The following is a 12,438-nucleotide window of genomic DNA, read 5'->3' as shown; positions in this document are numbered from 1 at the left end:
TAAAATCTGTTCTCAAAAGTTGGCTGCGGCCATAATCTGAAAATCAGAACGAATAAATTAGTTTATTCCAGGTAGTTTTAGAATAGCCACTGGCTTCTGTTTTTTACGGCCAAATTTATTGCATGGGCACAAGGCAGGTCACAGGAAGGCGCTTATTTCCCTACACATGACAGAGTGACCACACGCCACTGTATTTTTCTTAAACTTTGTAACACTGCACTTGGATAAATCAGAATCCTTTGGAATAATAGGGGAAACTGAAGTAGGAAACAGCGTTAGTCAAGTGCTGCAACAAGGAAAGAGATGGGCTACAGCAATCCTCTGGGACTGGCGCAAGTGAAAGTCCTGAGGAAAGCCCCTGAATTTTTTTCCACGTCATCTTTTCTGCTTTCAGCACAGACGCGCATGCCGCTGGCCTGGGTCACCATGGAACACCAACGCCATTCTGGGTGAGTTGCTGGGTCCGATAGGAGAAACGCAGACTTCCCTGGCACCGGTACTAAGGCCCTGCGGATGCATGGAATCCTGGGACTTGTAGTACACTAGAGGCGCTCGCCTCAGCAGCTGGTTTACAGAGGACTACGATTTCCAAGATGCATAGGGAACAGGCGGGCAAAGGGAGGTGAGGTTTCGGCCCTAGGAGGCGTCTGCGTTTCCGAACCGGCGCAATTTCGCCGCGTAACTCTTCCCTGCGCTGGCCCCGCCCCTGGAGCCAGGGAAGGAGGAAGAGCTGGTCCCCAGATCCCCGGTGACGAAACCTAACCCGGGAGCGCGGGGAGGGAGGGAGGGCAGGCAGAGGATTTCGCTGGCTGGTGCGAGATCCTGGACGCAAGGCCGGCAGCAGAGGTTAGAGGCGGAGAAAGCAGGGATGCTACGTGCGAGGCTGGTCCGGGTGGGAGTGCAGGAACTCGCTAGGACCGTAGAGCCTGAGCCAGGTGTACCTGGGGCTACCAACCCTCAGATCTGCAAAAGTGGGCGCCAGGTTGAGCATGGGGTGTCGCTGACACCCGGGCTCCACGGGAGACCCCGCCCCCCCTCCTGCCAACCTAAAGGCAAGATCCTAGAGCCCTTGGGTCTCATAGCTAGCTCAAATCTCCGTGGGGAGAGGAGCATGATTTTTTTTGACACTTTATTATTGTTGCTGTTATTTTATTATTTTTATTATTATTTTTCGATCGGGAGCATTTGTAGGTAGCCGGATTTCCTCCGATTCAGAGAAAAAAAAATTATGACACTTGCAATTGGAGTCTTTAATTAGGGGAGAGCTGTTAAGTATTTATTTGTTTTTATGATTTTCTCTGTGAAGAGAAGGCGCATAGAGGGTTTGGATTTTAAACACATATATGACAGCTAATTGGAACATCTAAAAGAATGACCATTGCATATTCACCCTGGCTTTATAGAGGAAACAGCAAGTGTTACTGCAAATTGGAGCAGCAACTACCGGCCAGAAGTGTTTAGGGAGTATTTCCTATAATTAAGGTGGATATGGAAGGAGAAATGTGGACAATCAAAAAAAAAAAAAACCAAAAATAAACAAACAAAAATCCCACAACTTGGTTTTAGTTTGGTAATTATTTTCTTGTGCTGGGTGACATGCAAAAATTCTTTCTCTTCCTCGTTCTCGCATCCTAGATATAGACTGTCAGTTTCGGATCCAAGGACGGTGATGGCAAAGCAGTAAACCGGAGTAACCGTCTGCCTGTCAGATCAGACCTGTCACAGAATAAATCCCACCGCCTGCTGCGAAGCCCCCCGCGCTCCTCAAACTTGGAGAACTGGTAATCCGTGTCTGGATATGCAGATCTCTGATTTTAAAGGCCGGGTGACCCCGGGGAGAACCTCTCCCGCCGCCCAAAGCCCGCAGGTGCAGTGAGGCGTGTGTGCGGGTACTGGTACCCTCGAGGCCCGCTTGACCCCGGGAGAAGGAGTCGGGGAGCCCAGCGGGGTCTTGCTGCTGTGCACCGGCGTCGGCGGCTCCTCTCCCGCAGCAGCAGATGATGGTGGCGGCCAGCGTGCTGGGCTGTGTCTGTGCGTCGCCGCGGAAATTGGCGCCCGGTGCTGTACCCTGAGCCCTTGCAGGTCCGTCGCAGCTCGAGCCTTGAAGAGGACAGAGTCGGCGCTCGGGGCACCCGGGGGTCGCGCGGTGTCGGCTTATCATGGCGGATCGGACAGCTCCCAGATGCCAGCTCCGGCTGGAGTGGGTGTACGGGTACCGGGGTCACCAGTGCCGCAACAACCTGTACTACACCGCCGGCAAGGAGGTGGTCTACTTTGTAGCTGGGGTAGGGGTGGTGTACAACACCCGAGAGCACAGCCAAAAATTCTTCCTGGGACACAACGACGACATTATCAGGTAAGGACCTCTGGGGTGGTGGGAAGGGATTGGATATGGAAGGGTGGGAATAACCGGGGTCATGTCCAAGAACCTTAGGGAATAAAGGATTTTCCTGGGAGCCGCTTAGAGAAGGGCTGCAGATGCTAGGGCCAGAGCGGGAATAGGGAGCGAGGTGTAGGTGGGAGGGAGAGGTCTGTCCTTTCAAAGGCTTTTAAATCTCTTCTGAGTTAAGTGTTGTGCTGCATTTTTTGTTCTTTCCTGCTACAAGTGGAAGGACTGGGTAACTACCAAACACTCCCCACTCTTCTCTAGCAAGGTAAATAGTAGGAGCAATAGATGAACTGTGGGTGGCATTTTTGGAGGGCTCCTCAGTAGGTTCTTCAACAAGCAAGTGGATTTGAAAGAAAGAAAGAAAGAAAGAAAGAAAGAAAGAGAGAGAGAGAGAGAGAGAGAGAGAGAAAAGAAATTTTGATACAGGCAGTTTTGAATCTTCATCCCATATGCGTTGGACCTAAGGCATTTTTTTGTAGTGGGTGGGAAGTATTTTTTGATATTTCAGCAGTGTTTTAGCCCCGAAAGCATATTTACATACTACAAGGATGATTTCCACAACATTTTAAGGGTTTTAAAAGGCTGGTAGCAGCAGCTGGACCACAAAATCTTACCATCTAGCTCATAGAATGAGCAGTATGTTATAGTGGATGGTCTAGGAGAACTCCATTGCACACAATAGTCATTTTAGGGTCCTTCTTGTTTAATTAAAGGGGGGGGCATATTTGATTCTTTGTGCTATCCTCTTGTCTAGACTAGGCATGTTTCTTCCCAGCCTTTGTCAGCATCTCCCTATGGCCAATTAAGGTGTGGTCCAGATGCAGTTCATAGGGAATCCCTTTCTGCCTATGGCAATTGAGGATACTTTCCAGGGTATGGACACATTCACTCACAGAGACAATGATTGCTAAGGATAGATGCAAGGAACAGAGATCTTATTTCTTGTACCTTCCAAATGTGTGTGTTCCATTGATGCAGAGCAGCGCACACACACACACACACACACACACACACACATCCCCAGAGTATTCTTCCTGTTGCTCTAAATTTGCTTTTTACATGGGATAAGTGGTGAAGTATTGTAATGTCAATGGTCCTGCCTTCTCACTGTCCCCAGTGAGATTAGCTTCCTCAATTAGGGTGATTTTTCTTATTGTGTTGAAAATGGTTACAGAAGGTAAATTTTAATTCTTGGAAATACAGGAGTGCACACACACACACACTCACACACACTCTCGAGATCTTGACTCCCCCCACCCCTTGTTTTTTTGAGATAGGATGTTACATTTGTAGCCTAGGTTGGCCTGCAATGCGATATGGAGCCCAGGCTGGCCACAAACTCATGGAAATCCTTCTCCCTCAGAGTGCTGAGCTTATAGTTGTGAACCACCACACCCAGCTTTGGTGCTTTGACAGAAGATGAAGATTTTGAGTACCGGCAGCTCTAATGCTCTCTAGATTTGGTAAAACTGACATGTAAAAGTTTCTTTTTGTCACAGACAAAGCCCCCTTTCCTTTCTTCTCTGATTTGGGAATGGTTGTGATTGGGGCATCTTTATTCAGTTTCTTCCCACGGATCCTGCAGATTTTGCCTTGCTAATTGTGTGGCTGATTATTAAAGGCACAGGTGCAAATGGTTAACAGTGACTCATGAAAAGGTTGGATGTTTAAAAATTTAAACCCATTGTGTGTTTGTTCTGTCTGTCTTCATGCAGTGCTTTCCATTACAACATCCAAATAAGACATAATCCTTTGGGGGAAGGGGAACAGTAGCAATTAAACAGGAGATTCCCTGGGGTTATATGATAGTAACATGACAGTTCACTGAACCATTTGGAGGTGATGGGATGTGGATTCTTAGTACACAGTTTTTCTCTAAAGGGGGAAAAAAAAAAACCCTAAATGCACTGTTGAAACTGGAGGTGGGAAAAGGGTGGGTTTTCAGTAAGACATTGTTATGATAAGCAACTGGGCTAGTAGGACTGTGAAGACCTCTGGCTTGGGTGATTAAAGAACCATTGAGGTTTGGTGAAAAGGTGAATGAAGAAGTTACAGTTGCTGTCCAGGTAGACGTCACTGACTGGCAGATGAAAGGGGTAGTTTCTTTTCTGCTCCATTTCTTGGGGTGGTGTTTATCTCTTGAGGCTGAACACTGGTATAGTAGCAAGTGTGACTTCAGAGAAAAGGACTTTAAAGTCTCCAGGCTTTGCCTGGGTTTGAGTATGTGCAAAGTGAACAGAGAGTTCTAACACTGACATATATGTTTGCATTTGGAAAGAAATGAAGTCCGGTGGACTAAAAACCACAAAACACAGATCTTTTTGCAATTAGGGGCTGTAAATTGGAATGTGTATGCTGTCATTTTGTATTATCTTACACAATGTAAGCATCTCCCACTGCCCTGGAAGGCAGTGCATAAAACCACAACGCTCAATCTTTTATCTTTATGTATTCAGTTCATCTCTGTATACTTTTAACATACCACTGTTTTTCCCACTTTTAACACTGAAGTTTGCCATTGAATAGGGTTGACTGTAGAATCCAAGGTTTTAATGTAATAATATTGTGTCTTTTAAAATCACTACATGAATATTAAAACTCTTAATTTCAGCAAATCACATACTGTCATAACTGTCTACTTGGACCATGGATTTTTGAAGGAAATATCTGCATATAAATTAATACTGTATTGTTTTATGCAGCTTTACCTAGAATATTAGCTACAAAGCAGCCTAACACATATTGATAACATAATCCATTTTATAAAACTGTGTATGCTCTCTTAGTCACAATGAAACTTAATAATGATGTAGGATTTGGCAGAGCTCATTAGGGCTCAGCATGCATCCTTTGCTTTGACAGGACATGTATTTAAGGCAGACTTTTAAAGAAATATTGGTATGTGAGGGATAATATGATTTATTGGATAAAGAGGCTTAGTTTTATTCTCTTGAGTGATTGGCTTTTGATGTAGATAATAGATGGGAGAATAATGCCATCTTTTTGTCTTGATAGCATTGTGATGAGACAGGTAAATACCTAAACTAGTGTTTGCTATTAGTGTGACAAGACTCAGATTGGGTTTGAAGGTGAGGTGGCAAGGGATGCTGACCAGGATAATTACTGCTTTGCTCTCCTGGTCATCAGAAGGATGTGAGATTGGAGGGTCACTTGTACATTTATCCTCTGTCACTGTCCTTTTCGTGTCCACAGTGAAGATTGTCTCCATATTCCAGGTCCCTATATTACTTCTAGATAATTCCATCTCTCCATTTTATTCGTTATTTATTCTTCTTTATTTGGCTTCCCTTCCTGTTACAGGGGAGGGTTAGCTGCAGTGTTTTTGTAGGGGAAAGGGTCCTGTCTCTGACATCAGAAGTGGGAAGAGCCCCAATAGAGGCATCCACTGAGGATGTGACTGCTTTGGCCCTTATTTGTGAAATGAAGCTGCCAATGCCTAAGTCGCAGCATTGTTGGGAACATTAGAGAAACAATGTTTGTAAAATGTTTTGTTTGGGGGGTGGGGAGAGTCATCCTTAGTAGGTAACCAATCAATATCATTATGATCAATTAAACACATACACACCAAAACAGTTCCTCATTGTACACACACAAATGTCTAGTCTCCATATCTTTCCATTCTCTTTTACCCTAGCTTACCATTCTACCCATATTTTCTAATAAAAACCAAAACTTGTTTGCTTCCTGCTTGCTATCTAATGCAAGTACCCTGTCCTCTGCTTCATACTGGAATGGTTTATCTTCCCCTTCTGTGAAGCCTACATCAGCAACAACTTGGGCATCGGTGTCATCAGTAAAACAGTTATGACTTATAAGATGGGGTTTATAGTATTTGTAGTATTGTTGAGGTTACATAGAAGTCAATCATAGTACATTGCAAAGTGTATGTGCTCATCATAGGGACTGTGTCTTATTCATACTCAGGGCAGCCCCATCTGCTTTAGTGTCACCTCTGCCATGACACCTTCCACTACACTCAGACAATGGATATCATGTACTCCTCAGATTTTTTAGGGATATCTGATGCCATTTTCTCATTCCAGATATCTCCACCTATAGAGGATATAGATCATTGATGTTGAAAATGAACCTTAATATAGGCAGAGTTAACATTTCCTGATAGTTACTGACCCAGAGTTAAATATGTACCCAGATTTATCTTATCCATTCTTTCAGTCTACCTTTTGGGGAGGCAGGTTTGACTGACCCCCACTTACTGGCAAGGCAGATAGAGGCACTAAGGATTTTGCATGTGCTTAGCAACAGACTGGCTCTAGAATAGAAATTGGAGTCCAGATTGGTCTGATTCCAAAGCCCACAGCTATTACTTCAGTGTTCTTCAGGCTCCTGTTCTTAGTCACTGTGGTTCCTCCCATTGTGCTGGTTGTTAACAGGAGTTCAGGAAACTTGTTCTCTTTGCAGCCCCACTTATCATCAGTTGGCCTATAAATCCTGGGCTTATTTTTAAGAACCCTTGAAACAGATTGTTGGATCTCAGTCTAGATAGAGAATAACATTCAAGTTCACTTTAGCATCACCACCAGCCCTGAACCAATGATTGGAAATGATCATCTGCTGAAGTTCTTAATATAAAAAGTTTAGAAGTTGAAACTATGTCAGGCTAAAGTAATCTAATGCTGAACTATAACTGAAGTTGTTGAGTTTGAAGCAATCAGCTTAATGGCCATGGCTAAGCTTAGACTGTCTGGTTCTCATGGGTTCCCATGAAGTCCTGGACATGTAACTTTATATTTTGAGTAAGGGAAACAGAGTTGTCTATAAAAAATTAAATCCTGGGTAAGGGATGAAGCTGTAAACACTGCTGTCAAATGGACTGTCTCCCAAACTATGAATCCATTGAAATGAAGATTTCATTGGTCCATGGGCTCTTCCATTCTCTGCTTCTCTATCTCCTCCTAAGACTTACATTTGGTATAAATACAGGTTTATGATCCAACCCCACCACCTCAGAAGAGCACTGAAAACTGAGGAAGACAGACACAGGGAAGGAATTAACCAGTGTGACTAGAGACCAGCAACCCATATTCCATCTTCACTTTTACTTTAAAAAAAAAAAAAAACTAGCAAGTATTTTTATCCTCTCCCAGCAGGCTAGATCTTGGTGAAGTCAGTTTTCCCAGTTTGTCGGCATGTTGGTCTTTCATTTGGATCCCTTCCTGGGAAAGGGCCCTGTTTTGAGTTCACTTGAACACAAACCTGACTGAGACATTCCTTCATTCCTTGCTAGACTGTCAAGTCTAGGTATAATATACCTTGGTCTAAGCAACTTTTTTTTTTTTTTAATGGACCATAGATGAGTTGCCTGGTGAAGGTTAGTTACAGAGTCCTGCCAGTTGTTTCTGAGAGAATGGTCTTTTCTTCTGGTGTCCTCCACCAACCTATGGGTTTGAGCTGTCCATTTTGTCTTTACCACGGAGTCTCAGGCAGCACCAGATCATGATATGTCATCAGAACATCAATAGGCTCTACTGGTCTTAGGGTTGTTTGTCAGGCAGCCAAGTCAGCAGCCAGGCAGTGGAGGACAGCAAGTTGTAGGGGAAACTGAACAGCCTCTAGGAGGGCCAACGGTTTTTAATGTACCTTTCTCTGTGGTGATCATACTGTAGACACGCTCAGCTGTAAAACTATACCTATTGATAGTCCGTGCATATGTTGGTGGACTTTCCTTTCCTCCATCTGAGAGCTTGAATCAGATCAATGAATTCTGTTCTCTAGGCTGAGGTTCTCGGCTTGAGCCCAAATTGTTTTGGTTAAAGTAACTACTGCAGCTCCCATGTACCTGGTTCATCAGATAAGACATTAGATTGCATGATTGATAGTGGTAGGCTTCTCACACTGGACTTGAGAGTAGATCAAGAGTAGGGCCTGGTATTGCATCACACAGTCATTAGATAGCCATTTTGTTCTAGTGCTTCTCAGTGGAGGGCCTGAGCTATGTTGAGGGGTGCTGTGAGTATAAGATCTTGACCCAAGGCTAACTTGTCTATTTTTTTCTATTAAACTAGCAATAGCCACCACAGCTCTTACTCAGGTGATTCCACTGGGGTATGTGAATGCTGTTAGGATAGACAAAACAGGAGGGTAATAGGCTGCATTCCATCCTCTCCACCATTTGGGGTGCAGGAGTGACAGGACACAGCCTACGACAGGAGCCCAAGCATGGGTGAGAAACATCACAGGCTGAGGAGGCAGTGCTGCAGACAGACAAACCTCAATTGGGTCTTCCATCTGCAGAAAAATCGGGTTCTGGTGGTTACAGGTGAGCAAGGAGTTGGCACAAATGACAAACAAATACGAACACAAGGGAGTGGTGTATCTGGATGTAATTTTGTCAAAATTAGCATCAGTTTTATATAATACAGAAAACAAAGAAGTAGGGTGTCACAGCAGGCAAGGTACATTGAAGTATCTGACACAAAACAGAGGAATGCCTTCAAAGGGCTGACAGGAACCAGTCAATGTTTACAGTTAAGAATAAAAGCAGCCCTGCCTAGAGTCAGCTAATGACAGGGGCCAGGTAAGGATTTCACACCCTAGTCACATTTTATGCTATTCCTTTGAGCCTTGTGAAAGCTTGCACCAGGGGGTTCTGCTCTAGCAGACCTTTTCATGAATAATGCAATACCACAACCCACCTATTTCCTAGGCCTTGGTAAATACTTGCATATGAGAGTAACTTGGCTGTTCTTAAGTATCTGTAGGGAATTTCCATTTGTCAGAAGAATTCACCAACTTTCTTCTAATATGCAATGTAGTCTGCTATACCTGGCTGTAATGAAGATTCTAAGTATACTTTGCTAAGCTTGCCCTAGGATTTCCAACTCTTATCCAGTAAAATACTGTAAGAAAGCATGCAAGACCCTCCATAATATTGCAGGGACAAATCTGGGACATTCGAGCTATGGGAATGCCAAGGTTCCAGAGGCTAAGTTTCTGTGAAACTCTTTGTCTCATGACTGCTTCCAGGCTTTTAGACCTTCCAAGCTAGTCACTACTGGAGTGGATATAGCAAGGCAGGGGTTACCAAACTCATGGGTATCCAGTTGCAGCCATGTGGAGTCAGGTCAAGAATGAGGGGTCTGCGCTGGCCAGACCTAGGGACTAGGGGAAGTGGGGATCTCTGGTTTAGATCAAGGGTGAGTATCCATGTCTGGAGGGCAGAGGGGCCTTCTGCAGGAGACTTATAGGTTGCCTGGCTCTATATGATGAAGACTTCCCCCCCATGGTTATTCTTGATGAAAGAGACAGTCCTTACTTGTCCAAACTGATTATTCATTGTTTATCATTGAAAATGGGTATATACAACTTATTCATGGTGGACCAGAGATTGAAATACCTTTTACAGGAAGGAATGTCTGGGAAGGGAAGTTTATTGGCTAAACCCTCAGGGTCCATCTAGATACCTCATTACTATGGAGAACTCTGTGCTCTGCTACTTGACTAGCTATCACAATCATCATGTGGGGTGTCATGGGCACATGCTGCAGGACAGGAACTGGATTGGGAGAAGATGAAATGCCTACCATTCTCAGAAATGAGAATTTACTGGTAGGGGAAGTGGAACTATGTCACCAGACAAAAACTGAGAAGGTTGAATGGATTTAGAAACCTCAGTGAATTCTCATATTTGAGATGGTGTGCACCTGTTTCTTTGGAGGAATCAGACTCATGGGAAGCAGAGGTCTTAGGTTTGTTCAAAGACAGGAGAGGTGCATTTCACGGTGACTGGCAGGGCACCAGGATGCCTGTCTTTTCAAGCTAGGCAGTAGGATGGAATTTTTTTCCTTTTGTTTCCATGGTCATTGAGTATTGTTTAATCTGGGAAGAGGTAGCTGAACTGGTTAGTTGAATAATTATAGGAGCTTGGTGTTGGGCCAGTCCTGGGGGGTTGATTTCCTCTGACAGAGGGTGAGACACCTAAATTTTTCTGCATATTTGTAAGTCTAGCTGTGTTTCATAATCAGAGAATGTGACAGTGTCCTTCAGATTATGCAAAAGGTCTTGTCCTGTGGTGGTTTGAATAGGTATGGTCTCTGTAGACTCATGTGTTTGAATGTTTAACCCATAGAGAATGGCACTATTTGGAGGTGTGGCCTTGTTGGAGGAAGTGTGTCACTGTAGGCCTGGCTTTGAGGTTTCCTATGTTCAGTCTCCACCCAGTGTGGTACACAGTCTCCTTCTGCTGCTTTTGGATAAAGATAGAACTCCTTCATCAGCACCTTGTCTGCCTGGACACTACCATGCTTCTCACCATGATGATAATGGACTGTGTCTCTGAAACTATAAGCCAGCCCTAATTAAATGTTTTCCTTTATAAGAGTTGCCTTGGTCATAGTATCTCTTCACAGCAGTACAGCCCTAAAAAAAGTCATTTCCAAATAATTTCTCTGTTGTTAAATACCCCTTAAGCTACTGCCAAAACCTGAGACCAATTATACTTATATTCTTTTTAACCTTTAGAATTTTTTTTTAAAATATATGGGGTCAGCTGAGTAACAAAAGAAATCTTTTTATCAGCTGTCTTTAATCTTAACAAAAAGTACCTAGTGACTTTGTGTAAAGTCTCCTTGGTCAGTGTTGGACAGAAGGTAAATAAATAAATAAATAAATAAATAAATAAATAAATAAATAAATAAATCTGTTCAGTCCAGGCTTCATTCTCTGATATCAATACTTATCTGGGGAAACAATTTCCCCCTCCCTTTGAGCTTAGATGGCAAGGGATGCCCTAGATGAAAGCCTTGGGCCCCTCCCCACTTTCCCACAAGACCACTGACCTTGACTGTGAGCAGGAGTCAAGCAATAAAACAAGCAAGGGCTCCTCTTCTTGGAGTTCCCCACTTTCCCACAAGACCACTGACCTTGACTGTGAGCAGGAGTCAAGCAATAAAACAAGCAAGGGCTCCTCTTCTTGGAGTAAGACAAATAGAGAGTTATTTGGAGGGGCGATATTCTGTGTGACTTGGAAGAGTCAAAAAGATTTGGTTTCTAGAAGGATGAGACACAAGTCTTAGGGGTTTCTCATACCAGAAAAAGCCACTAGTTGGTACAGGGAAACAGAACTGACACACATAGAAACACACACACACGGGGGGGGGGGGGGGAGGAGAGAAAACAAACAAACAAACAAACAAACATCAGGTGTGGTGGCCACCATGCATTCGTATACCAGAATAGACAAAAGGATCCAGTACCATCTCACATGGATCCTGTACACTGGATCAGAAGCCATATCTAACCTTTTCTTTTGTTTGGTTTTGTTTGTTTGTTTGTTTGTTTCTCTGTATAGCCCTGGCTGTCCTGGAACTCACTCTGTAGACCAGGCTGACCTTGAACTCAGAAATTTGCCTGCCTCTGCCTCCCAAGTGCTGGGATTAAAGTCGTGCGCCACCACCGCCCCTCATATCTAACCTTTCCTATGCATGCAAACAAAAGGCACCTTAACTAAACTTATGTCCAGAGGTGACATGCAAACAGAAAGCACCTTAACTAAACTTATGTCCAGAGGTAACAGACTAGGCGACTTACAGATGTCAGTCCCTGTGAAGTGTTAATCAGTGATCGATCAAAGGGAGTCATGGGGGCCCAAAATATCTCAGGCTGCCCACCCCTAGGAGTTCCCTGACCACTAGATTCTTCCTTACTCCAGGGGTCTCTGAGACCCCCTGTGTCTTGAAGTCTGTTCTCTGGAATCTCACTGGGGTCTCCAGAAATGCTGTGGGGGTATTCACCAGAGAAGACTGCTTAGATATATGTTTAAGCCAACAGAAAGTCTTTGTTAGCTGGCTGGTGATGACACTGGGTGTTCTGGATCCTAGTGTAGCTCAGAGCCTTTCTTAGGGTGAGCTTGTAAGCATAACAACCATGTTCTAAGTTGACATATTTCAGTTAGCCAGAAGCTGACCTACAAAAGCCAAAAAGGCAAGTTTAACCATTTAGAGACTTTACTGTAACTATGGACTTTGCTGGATTAGGCCTTTGTTTTAGTTCTGGCAGGTGGTGCTGTC

The 12,438-nt window shown here is 44.1% G+C and overlaps 1 protein-coding gene across 8 annotated transcripts in view; it reads left to right on the top strand.

Moving 5' to 3' along the window:
- The first annotated feature begins 690 nt into the window (after nt 1-690).
- Eml6 (echinoderm microtubule associated protein like 6) overlaps nt 691-12,438 on the top strand; it is a 283,002-nt gene continuing 271,254 nt past the window's right edge. For 7 of the 8 annotated variants that reach the window (XR_001779999.2, XM_017314517.2, XM_017314513.2 and 4 more), the window contains exons 1-2: nt 691-846; nt 1,636-2,356. Coding sequence is in view for 7 of the 8 variants with exons in the window: in XM_017314513.2 (XP_017170002.1) it covers nt 2,160-2,356 (197 nt within the window). In the remaining variant the exon portion in view is untranslated. The remainder of the gene's footprint in view (nt 847-1,635; nt 2,357-12,438) is intronic. The other variant, NM_146016.2, reaches the window with a different exon arrangement.

The sequence above is a fragment of the Mus musculus genome, chromosome 11 (genome assembly GCF_000001635.26).
Source record: "Mus musculus strain C57BL/6J chromosome 11, GRCm38.p6 C57BL/6J".
Lineage (NCBI taxonomy): Eukaryota > Metazoa > Chordata > Mammalia > Rodentia > Muridae > Mus > Mus musculus.
This window is presented reverse-complemented; position numbering and strand designations above follow the sequence as displayed.